The sequence below is a fragment of the Rattus norvegicus genome, chromosome 18 (assembly GCF_036323735.1).
Source record: "Rattus norvegicus strain BN/NHsdMcwi chromosome 18, GRCr8, whole genome shotgun sequence".
Lineage (NCBI taxonomy): Eukaryota > Metazoa > Chordata > Mammalia > Rodentia > Muridae > Rattus > Rattus norvegicus.
Genome location: NC_086036.1, coordinates 59407236 through 59428380, shown reverse-complemented (window position 1 = coordinate 59428380; position 21145 = coordinate 59407236). Strand labels below are relative to the sequence as shown.

Below are 21145 nucleotides of genomic sequence, written 5' to 3'. Positions count from 1 at the left end.
AACTTGCTTCGTGCTGGTGCTTTGTACAGGAATAGAAACCCTGATGAGGACACCACCTGTAGGGAACGCAGGATCCTTTCTCTTCACAACCTACCACCATTTGTTGTCAGTTGGACTGTTGTTTGCCATTCTGACTGGGTGAGCCGGCATTTCATTGGTCTATATGTCTACTTTGTGCCAGTATCAGGTTGTTTCTACTACTGTAGTTTTTACAATCTATCTTAATGTCTGGAAGCCCCCTAGTGTCCTTATTTTTGCTCGAATTGTTTTGGCTATCTGGATTGTTTTCAGATTTTATATGCATTTTTTTTTATTTTTTCCTATTTCTGTAAAGAATTTTGTGGGTTTCTTGATTGAGATGGGACTGAATCTGTAAACTACTTTTTGTAGGGTGTTCATTTTTGCATCTTAATTCCACTGATCCATGAACACGGGTTACTTCCCTGCATTTTAGTGTCCTTTTGCATCTCCTTTTTTCAGGGCATTGTAGTTTTCATTGTAGCGGTCTTTCACCTCCTTGGTTGGTTTATTTCAAGATATTTTGCTGTCTAGAATGGTATTGTAAATGGAAGTGTGCCCATAATGTCTTACTCAGCATTTGTTGTTGTGTCATTACACATTTTTAACAAGCTGCTTTGTGAAGTTTCTCAGTTATTTGGTCTATAGTCTAGTTACTTATGTAAAAAAAAAATCTGGGTGTTAGCAAGTGACAGACTCAGAACAAAGGAAGAGAGGGGTTTTCCTTTCTCATAATCTTGGTGATGATTTGAATATGCTTGGCCTAGGGAGTTGAATGGTCCTATTAGGCAGTGTGGCCTTGTTGGACAAACTGTGTCACCATGGGGGTGGTGGACTTTGAGACCCTCCTCCTAGCTGTCTAGAAGCAAGTCTTCTTCTGTGGAGTTTCCATCAAGATGTAGAACTCTCTGCTCCTCCTGAACCTTGCCTGTCTAGACACTGCCATGCTTCCTGCCTTGATAATAGACCCATTTCTGAAACTGTAAGCAAGCCCCAATTAAATGTCCTTTATAAGGCCGTAAGTCATGGTGTCTTTTCACAGCAATGAAACCCTAAGACACCCCTCCTATTTCCTATCTAGCTATTCTGTCTTAATTTAATAAGATCTGAGTGGTGGTTTAAATATTCTTGTTCCAGGGAGTGACACTATTAGGAGGTGTGGCCTTGTTGGAGTAGGTGTGGCCTTGTTAGGAGTGGGTCACTGTGAGCATGGGCTTTAAGACCCTCGTTCTAGCTACCTGGAAGCCAGTATTCTGCTAGCGGCCTTCAGATGAAGATGTAGAACTCTCAGCTCCTCCTGCACCATGCCTGCCTGGATGCTGCCATGCTCCCACCTTGATGATAATGGACTGAACCTCTGAACCTGTAAGCCAGCCCCAGTTAAATGTTGTCCTTAGAACAGTTGCCTTGGTCACGGTGTCTGTTCACAGCAGTAAAACCCTAAGACAATTGATCTTTGTTACTACTACTACTACTACTACTACTACTACTACTACTATTACTACGACAACTCCTACAACTCCTCCTCCTCCTCCTCCTCCTACTACTACTACTACTGGACCATATCAGCATCATATCGTGTTCATGTGAAGCTAGAAAGCAAAGGGGGTCACATACAAATAAAACAGCCCCAGGAAACTAACTCCTGCATTCACCCCTCTTTCTCACTTATTCCCACCACTTCCCACTCTTTTAGACTTCCAGTTTGCAGATCCATGAGAAATTTCTGTTGTATAAGCCACTTTCTCCTGTGGTATTTTGTTAACACAGCTCTAGCTGACTAACAACGACTGTTTATAAACAATATTTGCTGGGTATTGTATATGTGGTTTGAACATCACAATAATTCACCATGCTGGAAAGTAGAATTAACACATTTTCTCAGCAAGAAAGACAAGGTTCAGAGCGGTTAATGGCAGAGAGGTTAATGGCTTGCCCAGCACTATTGGACAAGTTGCAGAGAATATGGAAAATGCTGCCAGTTTCTATTAGTCATTACACTGTCTGATAAACACGAATATATATGTACATATACATTTATATACTCTGATGCATGTATTAAGCAAATATTGCCTATTATCTGCCCTTTCAATTCACTTGCACATGCTGGTTCCTCTATCTGAAATATTTCTACTACCTTTCTCCTTCGAAATGGAATTATTTTTCTTTATGGAAAGCCTGTCACTGGATGCCTTTTCACGCATTTCCGCATCATATATCAAATATATTTTTTGTAAATTTCATACACACATATGTAGTTTAAATCAAGCCAATTCCAGTTCCCTCTTGCTGTGGTCCCTCTGTATCTCCGTCCCACTTTCCCTTCTCCAATTCCTAGTCCCTAGTCCCTTTTTTTAAAAACCCAGACTCCACAAGATTGAATTCTGAAGTTACATCTACCCTTTACCTTGAGTCATAAGCTCACCTCGCTTGTTTCCAACTTTCATATTTGTTAATTTAGTGTGTCACTAGACTCCAGATTCCTAAAAAAATTGGGATGTCTCCTTTTGGCATATTTTGGGTACATATTTTTGAATGTCTGCTCGGAGAACACCCATATGTATTGAAAGAAATGTCCCTAATATCTATTATGTGCCGAGTGACCTGCCCAGAATACAAGACAGGAGCACTGTCAAGAGTTCTTGTAAAGGGTGCCTTATGATCTTAGGCTGTAGTCATGTGCCGGTCTCTTAGCCGGGTCTCCTCAAAGTCAGCGCTTGGTCAAAACAACGCAAAACAGAACAAAAGAGAACTTTAGGTGAGCGAAGCTAGAGGGAGTTAATTTCAGAAGGCCAGCGGCGCCGCGGAATCTACAGTCTGCGCCTGCGCCTGCGCCTGCGCCTGCGCCGTTCGGGTCGTGCAAGCCTCAGGTCGGCACGCAAACGGAAGACGTGGAAATGACGTCAAACACGCAAGGGCCGAGACTCCCTCAGCGCGGTGGCTGCTGGGTGTTGCGCGCCTTGCCCCTCTAGCTCCCCTCCCAGCCCGCGTCTCCTCCCCCTCCGCTCGCCTGCTCCCTGGCGTGACTCGGCACTCGCAGCACCGGGAGGACACGTCGTGGTCGCCGTTCCCGCCCAGGCCCCGGCCTCCTGCAGCCTCTCTCCGGCCTCTCTCGGGCTTTCGTCTTAAGTTTTGAGGCCGGAGGCGTCGTGGCCGTCCTGCCGGGCTCTCTGTAAGGATGGTGGGAGTGAAGCCGGTCGGGAGCGATCCAGATTTCCAGCCGGAGCTGAGTGGGGCGGGCTCCAGACTTGCTGTGGTCAAGTTCACCATGAGAGGGTAAGGCCGAGTCTGTGTCCTCTTGGCATTCCTCTGTGGGTCTCTGTTCCCCCAGCCTCCCCACCCTCATTTTCCGGGTCCTGGTTCTCCTGTCGTCTTATGCTTTGGAATGTCCGGTGGTGACTACAGCCCAGGCCGCTGCCAGGATTAGGCCTCAGCTCTAGAGTTCGGGTCTCAGATGTGCATCGAAGGCTTCCTGGCGGGCACAGAGGCCACCCTGGTGGGTCCCGACGCTCAGGACATGCCTGCCCGCCGAGTTTAAAATCGCAGATGTCTCTGCTCTTGAGGGGTGGCCCGCGATGTTTCCAGGTTGTAGGAGTCTCAGCCTCTACAACTTGCGCCGCTTCCTATCTTTGGGAAGACTCAACAACCACCATTTGCATTTTAGTATCTCTGAAAGCTTATTTTTCCAAACCTTTGATTTCTCGTCACCTGTATTTTCTGCAAAGCCTTTGAAAGATCCAGATGTCGGTGCCCATTTATTCAGAATGACGTGCAGTGTTATGGCGTAGTTGGTGCATTTTAAATTAAGCTAATGTCTGAACAGTGTTTTTATTGTGCATATCATGTTTGTTGCATGTTTGGTTTTGTCTTAGGCTCCTCTGTGTATGCAGACTACAGACACAAAATATAGTTTGTGCACGTCACCGGTTAGACAGACCTCTGTGTTTGTCCAAATTGCCTTTTTAACTTAATGATTTAAGACGATAGGAATGTGGAAAGATGTTAACTGATCTAAAGGGCAAAAAGCCGAAGGATCGCTTATTGGGCGTGAAATAATGTTCTCGTCTGTAAATTGGAACGAGGCCTTAAGAGCCAAAAAACTCAGCGTGTTATTTACAGAGCCCTTGAATGTAGCAGTACCAAATTAAAAGGTTTAGAGATCTTCATTTGACCACCTGGAATTATTTACACACAAACCAACTGGGAGGGAGTTTACATAACAGATTTACTTGCCTGTATGCTTTTTCTTAAACCTAGAGAAAAATTGAGTTTCTAGTACAGGGTTCAGTATAAACTGTAGATAGCTCTAGGGGATGGATCAGGTTACAAATAGAGAAGAAAACAAGTTCTAAGGGTTTTGTTGGTGGTACTTGTTTTGTTTGGAGGCGGGTCTCCCACAGAACTGAAAGGGGGCAAGTACATTAATAGAGTGAAATAGAGACCCTATGTGATAGGATGCTTTTACATTTACTAAATTGAAGGGTTTAGGCTATATCATGTGTATCAGGACATGTCTCAAAGGAATGTCAGAGTCCAGAAAGGTCTTCTTAGCCTTCCTTGTTTATAGCCTGGGGAATGCCGTTCATTTGCTTAGACTACAGTGAAAGAGAGCAGATGGCTTCAACAAATCTTATTTTTAGTTCATTCTTCTACTTTTGGTCAATTGGAGCGTTCACACTTTTGTCACCCGATCATTTAATTTGCCCTTACCATGCTAGAGGCAGGATAATATAACTAGTTAAGGACTGGAGTGAGAAAAGTGGAGAGACGTTGCTACTGATGGACCTTTTCTGTTAGCAGTGTGGAGTCATTTTCAGGGTACCTGTAGGGACTGATTGGTAAAGAGCTACATTACTTATTATTAAATGGAATGAAAACTACATTTCCTTTGTAAAAACTTAGGACAAACAGGTGCTTACATGTAGAGAACATTTTCAGTTTAAAAGAGTAGGTAACATTTATAAGTCTAGTGAGGTTGTATTTATATTCTTCTTACTTTTAAATATCTTTACCATTCTTTCAAAGTGGACCATCAAGGCCTTTCTCTCTGAGGTTCTTGCAATGCATCCATACTTTGTGACCTGCAAGTAATTGTCTAATAAAGTCTTTACAGAGACTACTCAGAGAAAGGTAATGTTACCTCATTTTAGGTTGAGGGCATAATTTCCTCTAGTACCCTATTGTTTACTTCAACTATGTATTTTAAGCTAAATTGCCTATGCCTTATCAGCCATTGCACTAAGTTAATTTTCCTCAAGCAATGTGTAGATGGCTTTGTTTAAGAATCTGCAGTTGCTCTTTGATGTACACACAGGGCCTTTGAACATACCGGGTAAGCACCTACCACTCAGTTTTTATTTCTAGTTTTCTTTTTTCTTTTTTAAATCCTTCCCCCTGTCATGGGGTTTAGGTAGGGTTTCTCTGGCTTTACTGGAACTCACTATGTAGACCAGGCTGGCCTCAAAATCACAAGAGGTCCATCTGCCTCTGCTATCCAGTGCTGGGATTAAAGGCATGTGCCACCATGCCTGGCCCCCATTTTCCTTTTTATAGTAAAATAAATACAACATAAAATTGATTATTTTAGTGCTCTGTGTGTGTGTATGTGTGTGTGTCTGTGTAGCTGACTCAGGTCAGCCTCAAACTTGTGATCCTCCTGCCTAGGCCTTCTGAATGCTGGAATTATAGGTATGCACCACCACATGGAGTGATTTTAGCAATTTCAAAGAGTGTAACTCAGGGGTGTTACGTGCATTCACAATATTGTGCAATTATTACCTTTATTTTCTGAAATAGCCGTATCATTCAAGCAGAAACTACCTGTTAAGTAGAAATACCCTGTGCTCACTTCTTCAGGAGAACGAAACCCTGTTAGATCCTACTCGCCCATGTCCACTGGCTTTCCTGACTTTCTACTGTGCTTTCTGTCTCTAGGAATCTGCTTGTTTTAGGCACGTACGTGAGTGAGCTGTGACAACGTATGCTGCCTTTTATTTCTTAGTTGTTTCACATATATTTTCAAGGTTCATCTGCAGTAAAGGATGTCACAGGAGTTCATTCCTTTTCATCTCTTGACACTTGTGTTTGCTTGTAGCTGTTAATAATGAACACTACTGTGGACACTGGCATATTACATCTTTTTCAGTCTATGCTTTGATTCATTTCTTGATAAAGATTGCTTCGAATGCATTAATTCTGTCTACATTATACTCTTAAACCTATCAACAATTCAGTTTACTCATACTTTCCTGGCAAGATGAGAATATTAAGCTTTCATACTGTTAAGAGGATAAATCCTGTCTTAAATATCTATTTTGACAAGATTTCTAAAGTTACTGTCTCTAAATAGTTGCTTCTGAAATATGGCCAGATACATTGAGTGGCTGTCAGCAGTGCCATTTTACTGTTTTGGTTTGTGGGTATACTAAGCTAAAAGAATGTATAGTTTCTTTCCTATTAGTATAGTATGAATGTTTTTACCTTCAAGGGGTGCATATATCACACCTTTTTTCAGTAGTTTGAGTCTTCCTGTTATAGATAGCTTACTTTGTATTTTATTTTCTTAAAGCAGACCTTATTTTGTAATGACTAGGGATTTTTATGTACCAATCAGAGAGGATGGTGGTGGTGCATATGAGTTCCTGTAGTATGTAGCTTGTTTTGTTTAAAGTATATTACTAACATACATAATATATCAATTACATATTACTAAATTGCTGAGGACTGAAAGTAATTTACCAAAATAAAGAGCCCAGTACCCTGCGGGAGCTAGAAAGATAAATGCTTGCGAGTGATGTGAGTGATGCAGGTGAAGTGGGGACGACCAGGACATGCCGAGGCCTAGGAGTAAAGTTTCAGTTGTAGTGTTTGTTTGTTTGTTGTTTGTTTGTTTGTTTGTTTTTGGCATGGAGGGTGGGGGTCTTTGATAACTAACATTCAAGAAGACATAAATTACTAAACTGTATTTTAATACATTTAATAAATTTAACTGTAAATTAATAAATCTTCCCAGGTCCACATTTGTATAACCAACACTAAGTAACAAACACCATTATTACCAACCCCATCCTTGCATCCGTAGGCTCCTTCCTTCCACTCTTGCATTCTCACACTCTTAGTTTTGCCTGAATTTAAACCACATAAAAAGAGAATTGTACTTTATAGATTATTCCTTTTGAAGAGGATATACTTTCTTCAAGAGTGTGTAGGATATGGCTGTTGCTTTATGAAGAACAGCAGCTAAACACTGGAGATCTGTTTTGGACTTTTGGGGATGGTAGTTAAAGATTTTAGAGGGTTTTTAGTTTCTGGCTGGGGATTGACCCAGGGACTCCAACATGCTAGGTGAGTGATCTGCTGCTGAACCTCTTTTCCTTAGCCCTGTTCTGGGCAGTTGTAAAGCTTTAAATGAGGTGAAAATAATTTAACATCTTTGTGAATTGTATAATACAGCAGGTGGCCAAAGTGTATTATTTTATTAATAAAGTTTAATGGGTTTATTTTATGTGATTTACAGAACCAGTTACAGATATAGGTGCATTTTAGTAACCACAGTACATTTAGAAATGGCCTGTTTGAAACATATTCCCTATGGAAAAACAAGCCCTTATGAAATAAGACTTTAAAAGTGCATACATTTTCTTTATTCATGGTTGTATATATGTTTATACAAGCCTTACTCAAGATAAAGGCACTGGCTATTGTAGAAGGTAGGGGGAAAGAATTTCATGAGTCTCATTTAGTATTAGAGCTAGAAGGAAAATTTATTACTAAAAGCTCAATAACTTTTAAAAAGAACTGGGGTTGGATTAGGTTTATGAATTGTTGATCCTGCTTGTGGCCCTTCTAACTAGGGTGTTGGATTTTGAATGACTTATTTAACTTTTGGCCTTCAGTTCTTTGTTTTAGATGGGTCCCTCTTTAGTTGTAGCCCTGACTGTACTTGAATTTGCTGTGTAGACCAGGCTGGCTTCCCATTTGCAGAGATCAGCCTTCCTCTGTCTCCCCAGAGCTGGGATGGAAAGTGTATACCACCACACCTCACCATAATTGCTTTTTAAATACTTCTTTACATTACTGTTATCAGTAATGTTAGGTTTGAGTCTGCCCTTTGCTGTATTTCTCATTGGATGTCTTGTCTTTATTCTTTACTTTCTTGTACTGTTTTTGTGCATTAAGTCTTTGATTCTACTATATCATAAGTTGATTTTTTAAAGATTTATTTATATTTTATATAAGTATACTGTAGCTGTCTTCAGACACACCAGAAGAGGGCATCAGATCCCATTACAACCATTGTGAGCCACCATGTGGCTCACATAAAAACAAACGAATTGAACTCGGGACCTCTGGAAGAGCAGTCAGTGCTCTTAACCACTGAACCATCTCTCCGGCCCTATATCCTAACTTTTATGAATTTTAAAATTATTTTACATAATGCTTCAAATATTTTTCTCTTCAGTAGTCTTAAATTTTATATATATTAGGTTGTTTAAATATCTTATGTGTCAGTGATACCTAAATTTTGGGGATTAAAGGCATATGCTACCACACCAAGCCTGAACTTTATATGCATGAGAACTTTAGTTACATATTAACATTTTCCCACTCTCAAACTTTCCATTTCTCCTCTCCCCTTCAAATTTATGACCTCTTTTTACATATATACACATGCGTGCGCGCACACATACACACACACACACACACACACACATACATACACACACACACACACACACACACACACACACACACACGTACAAACGCACATATTATAACCGATACTTGAAGAAAAGAAAGACCATTTTCAAACTTCTATGAGGCCAGCATTATTCTAATACCAAAACCAGGTAAAGACACAGCAACAACAGGAAAACTACAGGCCAATATTCCCCGGTGAAGACACAAAAATTCTTCCTAAAATACTTGCAGAAAGGGATATATCAATGAGTTCTCTATGCAGGTTGGATATGCAGGGATGGTTCACCATATGTAAGTCAAGAGCTGTACCAAATTATGTAAATGGAGTTAAAATCGCACGGTCAGTCCAATAGATCCAGAAGAGGCCTGTGACAAAATCCAGCATGCCTTCATGGGACAGTCCTGGAGAGAGTAGGACTGGAGCAGCAGAGCTCAACTTAGAGGCATATGACAGACCCACAGCCAGTATCCTGGGGAAGGAAGAAAAAATCCCGTTTAAATTAAGGAATGAAACAGGACTGTCCACTGTCCCGTTTAATTTAAATTGTTTTCAATGTAGTGTTTGAAGCAGTAGCTGGAACAATAAAGCGGAAGAAGGAAATTAAAAAGATGGAAACAGGAAAAGAAATGAAGTTACTCCTGTTTGCAGATATACAGTATACATAAGAGCCCTTCGAATTTCCATTAGTTATATCAGTTTAAAAGTTTAGTCTTGTTGACTTGGTTCTTTTGTGTAATCGGAAGTTATAAGCTTATTTGCTATGTTCTTCTACCAAAAGCATAACTCAAAACCCTTTTTGCATGTCCATTTTATGTATTGTACTAAATATAACCTTTCAGTCAGAGATATTTAGGACAGAAAAGTACTTTTCTTCTCCCATCTTTAAACCCTTGTACTAGATGATTTCTGGGCCCCATTGCAACAAGTTAAAAAAAAAAAAATCCTGGTTTTGGTTTTGGTTTTCTTTGGTGGTGGAGGGGAGAGGTCTGGATCTTCAGAGGAGAAAAATCAGTCTAACATTCGGAAATACTGGATAATATCTATGGAAGGTTTTCATGCTTCTATTTTATACAGGAAAACTAGCTGGCTTATTGAATTAGTTATAGAAAATTTTCATTAGTTAAATAATCAATAGTGAATTCAACCAAGAACTTTTCACATTTTCTACCACTGAAGTTTATTAACCTTTGAGTGCTCATGTTAGAGGTAAACATTATGGCTTAGTGGTTAAGAGCACTGACTGCTCTTCTAGAGGTTCTGAGTTCAATTCCCAGCACCACAAGGTGGCTCAGAACCATCTGAAACTGTAATGGGATCTGATGGCCTCCTGTGTGTGTGTGTGTGTGTGTGTGTGTGTGTGTGTGTGTGTGTGTGTGTGTGTGTAAACAGATCATTCATACACATAAAAACAAACGTTAAAAAAAGAAAAAACTAAAATGTGAAAGAAGGCTAGTGTGTATCTCTCAAACGGTGTATTTTGATTTTTGACAGGTTAGATTTTGAAGTAGGTATTTGCATGGTGATGTTGTTTTGATAAAGTTTGTTTAGCTACAGGGTGTTTCATTAACATAAATTAGCTCACTCTGTGGTTGGTGGGTAGATAGTTAGGTAGATGATGACAGGCAGAGAGAACATCACTATAACATGGACTTAATGGTCAAAGAGTTATTTGCTAGCCTGGGTATGGAAGTGCATGCTTTCGGGAGCACTAGGAAGGCAGCTGAGTTACTTTCAACCAGTGAATTCCAGGCTGGCCAGAGCTACTAATAAGAGGAAGCATTGTCTTTTGCTTATTTATTTACTATCATTTCTGTGTCTGTGATGTGTATTCATGGGCACAGATGCTGTGCAGACAGACATGTGGAACTGGTTCTCCCTGTCCACCTTTATATGGATCCTGGGCATGGAACTTGCTCAGGAAACATACCCACATAGGCAGTTCTTGTTTAGGTTTGAGAAAATTAACATTAATAAAACTAAATATGTCCACCTGTACCTAGCGCTTTGTTCCTCGGAAGGGTTGTATTTTCTTCTGCTATTTTCATGAGTAAAAAGCCCTCGGGTTGGTATTTTAAAGTTATCAAGATATCAGTCCTTTGTCTTGTTTAAGAAATCGTTTCTTACAGGTTTTTAGTTCCTGTTGTACTTACTACACTTAACTCTTCAGTTCATCTGGACTTGCCAATGGTGTACTCAGTGAGAGGTTGTTTCTTGTTGTTTTTTAAATGTGAATGAATAGCCACGTGACCTAGCACTATCACTAAAAAGACCACCTTTCTCTAGTGCTTGGATTCTCAACGTTTAATAAGTCAGATGGTTGAATAGTGCGGCTCTGCTTCTAGACTTAGGCCTGTGTCTTAACCAGTTTGTTCCTCTACAGACTTTTATCCGTACCTGAGATGCATGGGATCAGTGTTTGCAGCTTTCAGAGTTTGGTGGGGTTTGGGATAGTTAATGTAGACTTTACCAGATAAATATCTCAAATCTGAACATTTGAAATTCAGAATGCTCTGATAGTCACACTTTTTTAATGCTGATATAATATCTAATTTTGAGGTTTACGATCATTTTGAATTCTAAAAGTTTTCAAATAATATGTTCAACCTGTTGTATTGCACGCTGTTAGTAAAGCTTTATGAGAGGTCTTAATATTTGATATGAACCTCAACTTAGGCTGTCTTTTTCTTACAGTTTTTTTTAGTTCCTGTTGCTTATTACTTCACATTTAAATCTTCAGTTCATCTGGAATCATTGACTGTGTATTCAGTGAGAGGTTCTTCTTGTTTTTTGTTGTTAGTTTTGTCCCCCCCCCACACACACACACACTCCGAGCTGAGGACCGAACCCAGGGCCTTGCGCTTGCACTCTACCACTGAGCTAAATCGGGCTGGGGATTTAGCTCAGTGGTAGAGCGCTTGCCTAGGAAGCGCAAGGCCCTGGGTTCGGTCCCCAGCTCCGAAAAAAAGAACAAACAAACAAAAAAAAAAGAAGTAGTTATTCTACATGGTACCACTGAGCTAAATCCCCAACCCTTGTTGTTAGTTTTTTAAATTTGAATAACCACTTGATTTATCACTATCACTGAAAAGACCCCAGAAATGTTAGAATATAAATTTATTAGTTTCATTTTTTAAAAATCAAGATTGTTTATTAATCCTAATCCAGGATTGATTTTTTTTTCTTTAACACAATGACTTTTTAAAAATTTATAAACATAACCCTTTGTTTTCCTTTGTTTTCTTTGCATGAGAACAAAATGGAAAGATTTTTATAGTCTTCAGCCTAAGACCTAATATTGTATCTGTACTCATTAGGGCAATATGGTGTTAATACAGTATTATAAATAATTCAGGTGAGTATACTAGAATGCCTGACGCCAAGAGAGTCAGTGTGCCTTATTGTGTTTAACTTGACAAGTGCTTTCATGGCATGAGTTAGAACAGTCTCTGTCTGTTTACTGGATGTGGCTCTCTTTCTCAGGTGTGGACCATGTTTGAGGATCGCCCCGGCATTCAGTTCTATGAGTAATAAGTACCCACAGGCAGTCTTCTTGGAAGTAGATGTGCATCAGTGCCAGGTAAGACAAGAGTCTTTTCCCTAAATCCAACACTGATGATACCCACTGTGTCTTTTTTCATGCAATATTTATTCTTTAGAAGGCAGGAAAATGTTAGAATTATTATTCTATTTTGACTACACTGGTTAGCATATGCTTTCAAGTTTTTCTTGTATGAGGTGAAATTAATAGAATGTTGTTAAAATAGTTACCTGACAGTCCTGTATCTTCTCCTGAGGCATTGGGTCATTGATCACAAGGTATAGCAGAGCAGTTTTCATCATAGTTTAATTTAATTTGCTCATTTCATAATCTCCAAAGTTATTTGAAGAGTGGTTATACATTGCACATTGTTAAGAACAGTATATGTAAGAAAGTTCGGTTCCTCTATCTTTGAATAATGTTTTCTTTTTTTAAAACATGTTACAGTAAAAGTAGATTCAGTTTCCCTGATTCCCCTCTTAACTACTTTTCATGTTAAGTACATCATTTGTCAAATTACCTATTACAAAAGTTGATTTTTTGGGGGGAGGGGGGGGTTTATTCTTGTTCTTATTTGTAAGTGTTCTTTACACATTACAGGTAAAAGTACTTTGTTTAGTATGTTCTGCAAATATATTTGCCCAATCTGTGAGTTGTCTTTTCCCTTTCTAGCTGTGGGAAAATGTGTTATTTGGGACATATGCTCTAGGTATATCAGCCTGGTGATGGTAGTGTGGTAGTCGTATTTGCATATAGAGAATTAAGAAATAAAGAACTATGCAAGTGTTTTTCATCCATGAAATATTCTTAGTTCATAAGTATAGTTCACATTTGTGTCTTAATTTTTACTTTTTAAGATAGCACTGTTCTACTAGTTTAACTTTTCGAGTTTAGCGTTTAGTTTTTTTCTTTGAATGATACATCTTCTGTACCTCTTCATAGGATTGGCGTATGTGAAAGAACAGGTTTGCTTTGCTGGTTTTAAATCATTGCCATCCAAGTTTAAACTGTGGACCTTTGGTTATTATTAATTTCCACTCAGTATTAAATTGTAGAACTTTCTTGAAACAGTGCTCTTTAGCCCTGGCTGTCCTGAACTCTGTGTAGACCAGGCAGACCTCACATTCAAGAGCTCTGCCTGCCTCTGCCTCCCAAGTGCTGGGATTAAAGGTGTGTACTAGCGTGCCCAGCCTTTAGTTATTTGTTTTTTTAAAAATTCATACTCATAATTACAAAAACACTGCCTGCCATAAAGTGCAGTTTCTGTAGTAGAAGGCAGTTGTTCTGTTAGATAAAGCATATGACGATAAAGCGTATGACGATAAAGCTTGTATTTTAACAAACAAAAGCAGCTCTTCTCTTTTGTGGGTGTGTGGGTAATATAGCTGTGTCTCCTTAGCAAATCCCAGTAGGTCTGCTCTTTATTCTTTTGTTTACTTAATGGGAATGGGTATTTTGCTTGCATTCATGAGTACCACTGAGCCCAGTTGCTCTCTTAAATAACAATTAGTAATATTTTATTTTATTTTTCTGGTTGGTATTTGTGATTTTAATTTGCTTAAGGTTGTAGAGTGAAAAGTAAAAGTGGTATAAGATTTATTTTAATTTTTAACACTTTAATTTGCTGATTCTAGGGAACAGCTGCCACCAACAATATATCAGCAACACCTACATTTTTGTTTTTTCGAAACAAAGTGAGAATTGATCAGTATCAAGGAGCAGATGCTGTGGGACTGGAAGAAAAAATCAAGCAGCATTTAGAAAATGACCCTGGAAGCAATGAGGACACAGACATTCCCAAGGGCTATGTATGTCACCAAAGAGTAGACAGTAGCTTCAATCTGATGTGATTTGTTGAAACGAAATGTACTGTTTTATTTCTTACTAATTCAAAATACTTTCAAATGAGCACTTTTCAAACTAAATGGATTATTGAGTTTTGTCTGTATGTTATAACTTTAAGTTTTTATTGTAAATCATTTTCCCCTAAATTTCTTAGGCTAAATTCCTTTATCACTTACAATTGTTTTCTAAACTATTAAGTAGCCATAGTCTAATGCTTGGCCCCTCTCGTGAGTGGAAAATATGGCACTGAGAAACATTTCTCTGTCTCTGTGTCTCTGTCTCTCTGTCTCTTTCTGTTTGTGTCTGTCTCTGTCTCTCTCTCTTTCCTCAAGACAGAGTTTCTCTGTGTAGCCCTGGCTGTACTGGAACTCGGAAATTGTCCTGCCTCTGCCCTCCCCTCCCACCATGTTGCGCCACCACTGCCCAAGTAATATTTCTCATTTTTATAGTTATGTAAAGTGACTTGAATTTTAATGTACTGAATCCCCATGTTACTTAACTTCCTACAGTCTAATTTAGAATCAAATGTAACTTTAGGATTGAGTGTATTTGAACAGTAAGGTATTTTTTTAAAATTAGATGACTGAAGAACTCAATATTTTAAAGTATATAATATGAATAGTTCTAATGCAGTTCTGTATAGTTTGAAATTATTCAGGAAGGAAGCCAAGTTCAGAAGTACCTTATGGTGCTACAATTGTTCTTCAAGTTGCAGCCAATACCTTAAAACATTTACATTAGGTTCAGTAAAGCAGATCAGTGTGTTCTCTGTAAACCCTTTAAAGTCAAGCCGAAAAATTAGTCAGGTAGACAGGAAAGCTTGGTTTTTATGTGCATGGTGTGTGTGTGTATGTCTTTGTCATTGAATATCTGTAACACAATAATGGCATTTTCTGTTAGTCTATGCAATTAGTTTGTATTTAAAATCAGAAAGTATAAACGGTGTCTGAGTCGGGGTGGATAATTACTGAACGAGTCCTTATACCTGTTGTACTGGTATGCCAATTACTGAAACAAGTTTTGTGAAAGAGAAAGTTTATTTACAAATCATCCAAGCTTGAAGACCAGAAAATGCTTTTCTACTTTGTGTCCCCAAGAATATTATTGAGAGACACTTAAGAGGTATAAGGTAGTTGTAAAGCATGGGAAACAATGGTTGGAGGAAAGAAGGTGAAGTAACTGGTGGTTCCTGCAGTTTGGTCACACTGTGGGATCTTAGTGTGGGGTCCTGTGTCCAGTAGACGTGACCAGACAGAGGAGTTCCTGGGCACACTTGCCTAGACTCCACTACAGTGGCACTGGTTTCAGCTGCTTTGAGCTAAAGAAAAACAGCATCTAAATTAGGCAACTGTGCCCTTATGACCTGTTGTTATCTATAACTAAGCTAGTGGTGTCCTGCTAACATGGTAATTTCACAGCCAGCACCATTACCCTTATTTTAGTCCTTGTAAGTACCTGGACCTGATTTGGGATTGTGTCGATTCCTAGAACTTAGTTTCCCTAAGAAAGGACTGAGCCCCCTTCTTACCTACATGTTATGAAGGAGGGGCGAGCCCGTGAAGTAAGGGTGCAGACTTGCTCAGGGTGAATGAGGTTAGGCCGCTGATGCGTGTTAGCCTGCCATTCTCAGTTTGGGGTTTGCCCTCTCCTGAAGTCAGGTGTCTCATGGGGACAGAGATCTTACTCTTTTGATGGTAATATTTGTTGTTAGTTTCTCTTTGGTTTGGTTGGATTTTGTGTTTTGTTTGCTTGCTTTTGCTGTGTGGTTTGGATTGAAATGGGATCTGATGAGGCCTAGGTTGGCCTCAGACTCTGTACTTCTTACATCTATTCCCAGTTCCAGGTCGCAAGTGTCCTAGGTCCTTGACAGAGGCTTCCGTATATACAGTCAGTCATAGACGTTCTTTGTAGTAAGTGTCCTGGGGGTACCAAGGCCTGCAAGTTGGATTTCTGGTACCTTGCTATGGAAGTTAAGCCTAGATTTAGTTTTAATAATTAGTAATAGATTTCAGTCAGAAATCCAATTGGAAAGACCATTATAAAAATTTCAGTAACTATTTTAAAGCAAACATTTTCTTCAAAATCACCTGATTTTGAAGGTCCAAGTCTTTATATTTTTTTAAAGTCAAATGTTTTGCCTAAGTTCTTGGTTTCTTTTGTTTCAGATGGATTTAATGCCTTTTATTAACAAAGCTGGCTGCGAATGTCTCAATGAAAGTGATGAGCACGGCTTTGACAACTGCTTACGAAAAGACCTGTCCTTCTTGGAGTCTGACTGCGACGAGCAGGTAATCCAGGGCTGCTGCAAGGCTGGTCGGGGCTGGTCGGGGCTGGTCGGGGCTGGTCAGGGCTGGTTGGGGCTGGCCGCTTACACGCTCCTGCTCGTGCTCTCACCAGACGATGATCCGCCTTTTCCTGTCCTCGTCTCATGGCTTATGTCCTTCTTTTCCACATAATCATTTCTACCTTTTCTTTGTGTAGCTCTGGGTTTCTTTGACTGAGTCCTGTTCCGTCACCATCTGGACCCACCTCCTCCCTGTGTTCTGTGGGAGCTGCCATGTGCCCTACAGAGCAGTGCAGGACTCGTGGTGCGCCCGACAGCTGCTTATGTCACCACCACATTGGTCATCTTTATACTGCTTTCTGTGTTTTCCCACACAGATAGTTTGTGTCTGAGACGTAGAGATTGCTTAGATGAGAACTCCCATGTCAGACCATCTCCTTAGTCCCAAGTATAAACATACTGTTCTCAAAGAAAGTGGGGGATACCTCAATCACTCTCTTCATTTACCACCTCGCTGCTGCTTTCCTTAATTTACTTTCTAGTCCTCTGCTCTGCTTACTCCACACTGGTGCTGCTTGGTCACCAAAGTTCTACCAGCGTTTCAGCTTTTCACTGTCATGATTGCTGTGTTTGACACGCTGTTGCGAGCTAAGCTTGAAAGTGGTGTAACCAGAGGACATAGCTGTTTTCTTGGAACACAATATGATTTTGAAATATTAAGTCTAAACCCTTTCTTCTAACTGCAGTTATCCTGTGACAGCCGCCAGACTCTGAGTCTTATATTCCTGTGTATAGTTACCTGAAGCTATGACAGGGTAGATGGTGGCGTTGTCTGTTGCTTGCTGAAGTCTTCTGTTAAGGGAAGTCTTCCTTATGGGGTAGGAGTAGACCTCTGAACAACAAATACAATTTCGAATGGACAAAAACATTAATGGATAACTTAGAGTTTCAGAGAGCCTTGACAGCATTGGTGTCTTAGTTCCTATATGTGACCTTCTAGACACATTTAGGGTCAAGTTTTGAAGGCCTTGGGGCCTTAGATCTTGGTGACTCCCTCCCTTTTCTCTCTCCCACTACTCAGCATTGTACACACATCGAGCTACAGTCCTGTTCCCGAGAGAGAGCCCTGTTTTCTGAATTTTAGATCACAGTTCACGTGAGGGTCAGTCTCTGCATAGCTGTGTATTGCCTTCCAGTAGTCAAGCAGTGTGGCTAAATACTTGTTGCACTAGAAAAGATGTGTGTTGCATATTAAAACTTAGAACTTATATTTATTTCACTTGGGAATTTTGTTTTTGTGGGAATGTGGGTTACTTGTCTCTTTGTAGATCCCAGGTTCTTAGCTTCTTTTTCTTTCTTTCTTTCTTTCTTTCTTTCCTTTTTGGTAGTATTTATTTATTTATTTTATGCATATAAATGCTTTATCTGCATTCTGTCTGTGCGTCACATGCATATGTGGTATCCTTAGAGGTGTGAGAAGAGGGTGTTGAATCCCTGGGAGTGGGGTGTGACAGATGATGTCAACCACTCCCTGGGTGCTAGGGGTTGAAGGTGGCTCCTGTGCAAGGGCAGCCGTGCTCATGACCGACAGCCGGCTCTCCAGCCCGGTCCTCAGCTCTTAGACGCGGTTTAGTAAGCTTACTGCAGTAGTTGGTGGCGGCAGTCCTTAACTGTCAGACTATTCCTTAACTGTCAGACTATTCGCCTCACAGAGTCTGTATTGTAGTGGTTTTGTTAGATGAACTAGGTTTGTACCACTCTTTATTTCAGTTCCCTTAGCCATTTTGTGTATTCCTTGTGTTAACAAACCCTTTTATAATTAAACTACTTCCCCTACAGCTGCTTATTACTGTGGCATTCAATCAACCAGTTAAACTTTATTCCATGAAGTTTCAAGGACCAGATAATGGTGAGTAAAGGACAGTTAATTAAAATCTAACTTTCTACTTTGTTAAACCTGTTGGCTTGCATTTAAAACTTCTTTTCTTCAAATAGAGGTATATCTTCGATGTTGCTCATGGAAGATTATAAATGTCCACATAATATGGGATTAAGAACTAAAGTAAAAATGTTTGCTTCTCCTTAGTTTACAGAGTACTGATACTTTCCTCCCATTTCTAAATTGTTAGCAGTCATTTTTTAGAACAAAATTGTTTTCAGACTGTTCTTACTCAGGGGTATAAAGATGAGGCTCCAGGTCATTACTAATGTATTGTCATTGTCTATGTATAGCAATGTGGCTTTACAGACTTGGGTTTATGTTTCATCAAATCAACCGTTTTGTTTTGTTTTGTTTTGTTTTTTCTGTCACAACTCTTTTTTTCCCCTCTTACTCCTGATGTTTTTTAGAGAGAAGGCAGTCAGGACTAAGGGGCTTCATTCATTCGGTTCAATTTTCTTCTTTAATTGATTGAAAATAAAACTTAGTAATTTTATGATTAATTCCTTTTTTGATAAGTCTTAATGCTAATAAAGTTTTCCTCCTGTGTAACAAAATGAGTAAGTTGTTGGCAACAGAAAAATTAGTATATGTATTTTATGAAAGGTTGTTCACCTGCATATGCTATCAGAATCCATTACTCCGTTCTATGAAGCTTTTCACTGATAGTCTTATATTTATTATAGTATAGCTGTTTTGTTTTAAGACAGGATCTCACTATGTAGGCTTAGCCGGCTTGGAGCTTGCTATGTACATCTGCCTCCCTGTGCCTCCCAGGTGCCCCACCACATCCAACTCACTGTATGTATTTTGTCATTGAGCGAGCGTAGGGACTGTCTGTGTGCATGCATGTTTTCTTATTTCTAATGAGGAGTGGAGCTAGGCTAAGAAGATACCAAAAAATAATTATTAGGAGAAAAAGATTGACTGTCAATATTCAGATTAAGTGTTATTGGAGGTTTTGGAAGATGTGTTTGTAGGTGTGTGCCTACACAGGTTTCTGTATAAGATGCATTTGATGATAAAGGGAAAGTATATTGTTATGTTTATAGTTTTAGTACTTCATTATTTTTAAACCATTTTATAGGTCAGGGTCCTAAATATGTAAAAATTTTTATCAACCTACCCCGATCTATGGACTTTGAGGAGGCAGAAAGGAGTGAGCCAACCCAAGCTCTGGAACTGACAGAAGATGACATTAAAGAAGATGGCATTGTTCCTCTTCGTTATGTTAAATTTCAGAATGTGAACAGTGTAACTGTGAGTAGCACTTCATTAATGTATCTTCCTCTGGTTGGGGGGCAGTATTGCTGAATTCTGTATCCTAGGTGATGCGTTATGTGCAGCGTGCTTTGCTTGCATGTTATGTCTGTGTGGATTCAGATTCCTTGGAAATGGAGGCAGTTATGAGCTCTTAGGTTGGTGCTGGGAATTGAACCTGGAGCAGTGAGTGCTCTTAACCACTGAGCTATCTCTTCAGCCCCTCTAAATGATCTTTTAAAGTAGAATTTATCCAGTAAAGTTGAGAAATGGAGGTTGATTGATAGGATTTGTTAGTTCTAGAACATTTACCATTAAACTGAAGATATTTCTGTATACTCTATCACAGCTAGTGATGAGTTCTGGTACCGGTGTGAAAATCCTGTTTAATTTTCTAGAATGTAGTCTCTCAGTGTAGTTACCATGGTACTAAGACAACTGGCTTTAAACCTTTTTTTTTTCTTTGAGATTGTGTCCAGAAAATTAGACAGTGACCTAACTGAAGACACATAAGGCATACCTATCATTTTTATGATAATGAAGGTTGAATTAAAGTAATAGTCTTGATCGAAGTTTAATCAAAGAAAGATGAATTTTGAATATAAGTAAACTGGGAACTAGTTTAATGGTGCACTTACTATATTCTTTAAATTGATTAGATAAACTCTTTGAAAGGAGTTTCAACAATAAAAACAATAAAAATTAATAAGTAATATCTTTGAGCACCATGAAGAGAGACAGTTTGTTCTCATTGAAATCAGACCTTTTTCCTACAAATTCTGTCCTGATTACAGTTCCCCTCCTCTACCCTCCTGTTCTTCCTCACCGCCCCTCCCATCCAGACCCACTCCCTGTCTATCATTAGAAAAGGACAGGCTTCTAGGAGAACAGCCGAGCACGACAGAAATAAAAGATACAATGAAAACTGCTGCATCTAAGTTGGACAGGGCAAACCAACAGAAGGAAGAAGGCCCAAGAGAAGACAGCACAAGAGTCAGACAGCTGCTTGTTTAGGAGTCCATAAACACTGAACTGAAGCTGTAATACATACACAGGACCTGGTGCAGACCAGTACAGGTCCTGTTCAGTGAGACAGTCTTATTAAGTAGAGAACATTTTTAGATTATCAAATTTTTTTAATAGATTTTTTTCAAAATGCAATACAAGCAATATATAAGTAATAAATTCTGTTTCTTAGTGCTGACAGAAATTTTAAAATAGAGAGTTAGAGTTAGGCCTTAAAGCACATCAGAGGGCAGAACATAGTCTTCGGAGCAGATTGGCAACATCATTTCTTCTGTTATTCTAGGAAATAGAGTGAGTGCATGACTATCAGAAAGAATATAATTAGAGATTTCCCACTGTTGAAAGTCTGTCATTTTAATAAAATTATTAATAGCAGTCTGCCACGAGTTCCACACTCTGATTGTAGTCTATAAAGACTTAGTTATGACTTCTCTATACCATCTCGCTAGATTACTATGAACTTGCTATGTGGGCATCTTGCCAGGGCATCCCTGCAGAAAGTGAGACCTGCAGTGCAGACAGGGAGCAGGCAGT

General features: G+C 39.5%; 1 protein-coding gene across 3 annotated transcripts in view; it reads left to right on the top strand.

Moving 5' to 3' along the window:
• The first annotated feature begins 308 nt into the window (after positions 1–308).
• Positions 309–21145, top strand: part of Txnl1 (thioredoxin-like 1) — a 30798-nt gene continuing 9961 nt past the window's right edge. For 2 of the 3 annotated variants that reach the window (XM_006254827.5, XM_063277080.1), the window contains exons 1-6: positions 309–3294; positions 12200–12296; positions 13892–14065; positions 16268–16390; positions 18226–18295; positions 19413–19585. In XM_006254827.5, the coding sequence (XP_006254889.1) occupies positions 3197–3294; positions 12200–12296; positions 13892–14065; positions 16268–16390; positions 18226–18295; positions 19413–19585 (735 nt within the window). In that variant the 5' untranslated portion in view covers positions 309–3196. The remainder of the gene's footprint in view (positions 3295–12199; positions 12297–13891; positions 14066–16267; positions 16391–18225; positions 18296–19412; positions 19586–21145) is intronic. The other variant, NM_080887.2, reaches the window with a different exon arrangement.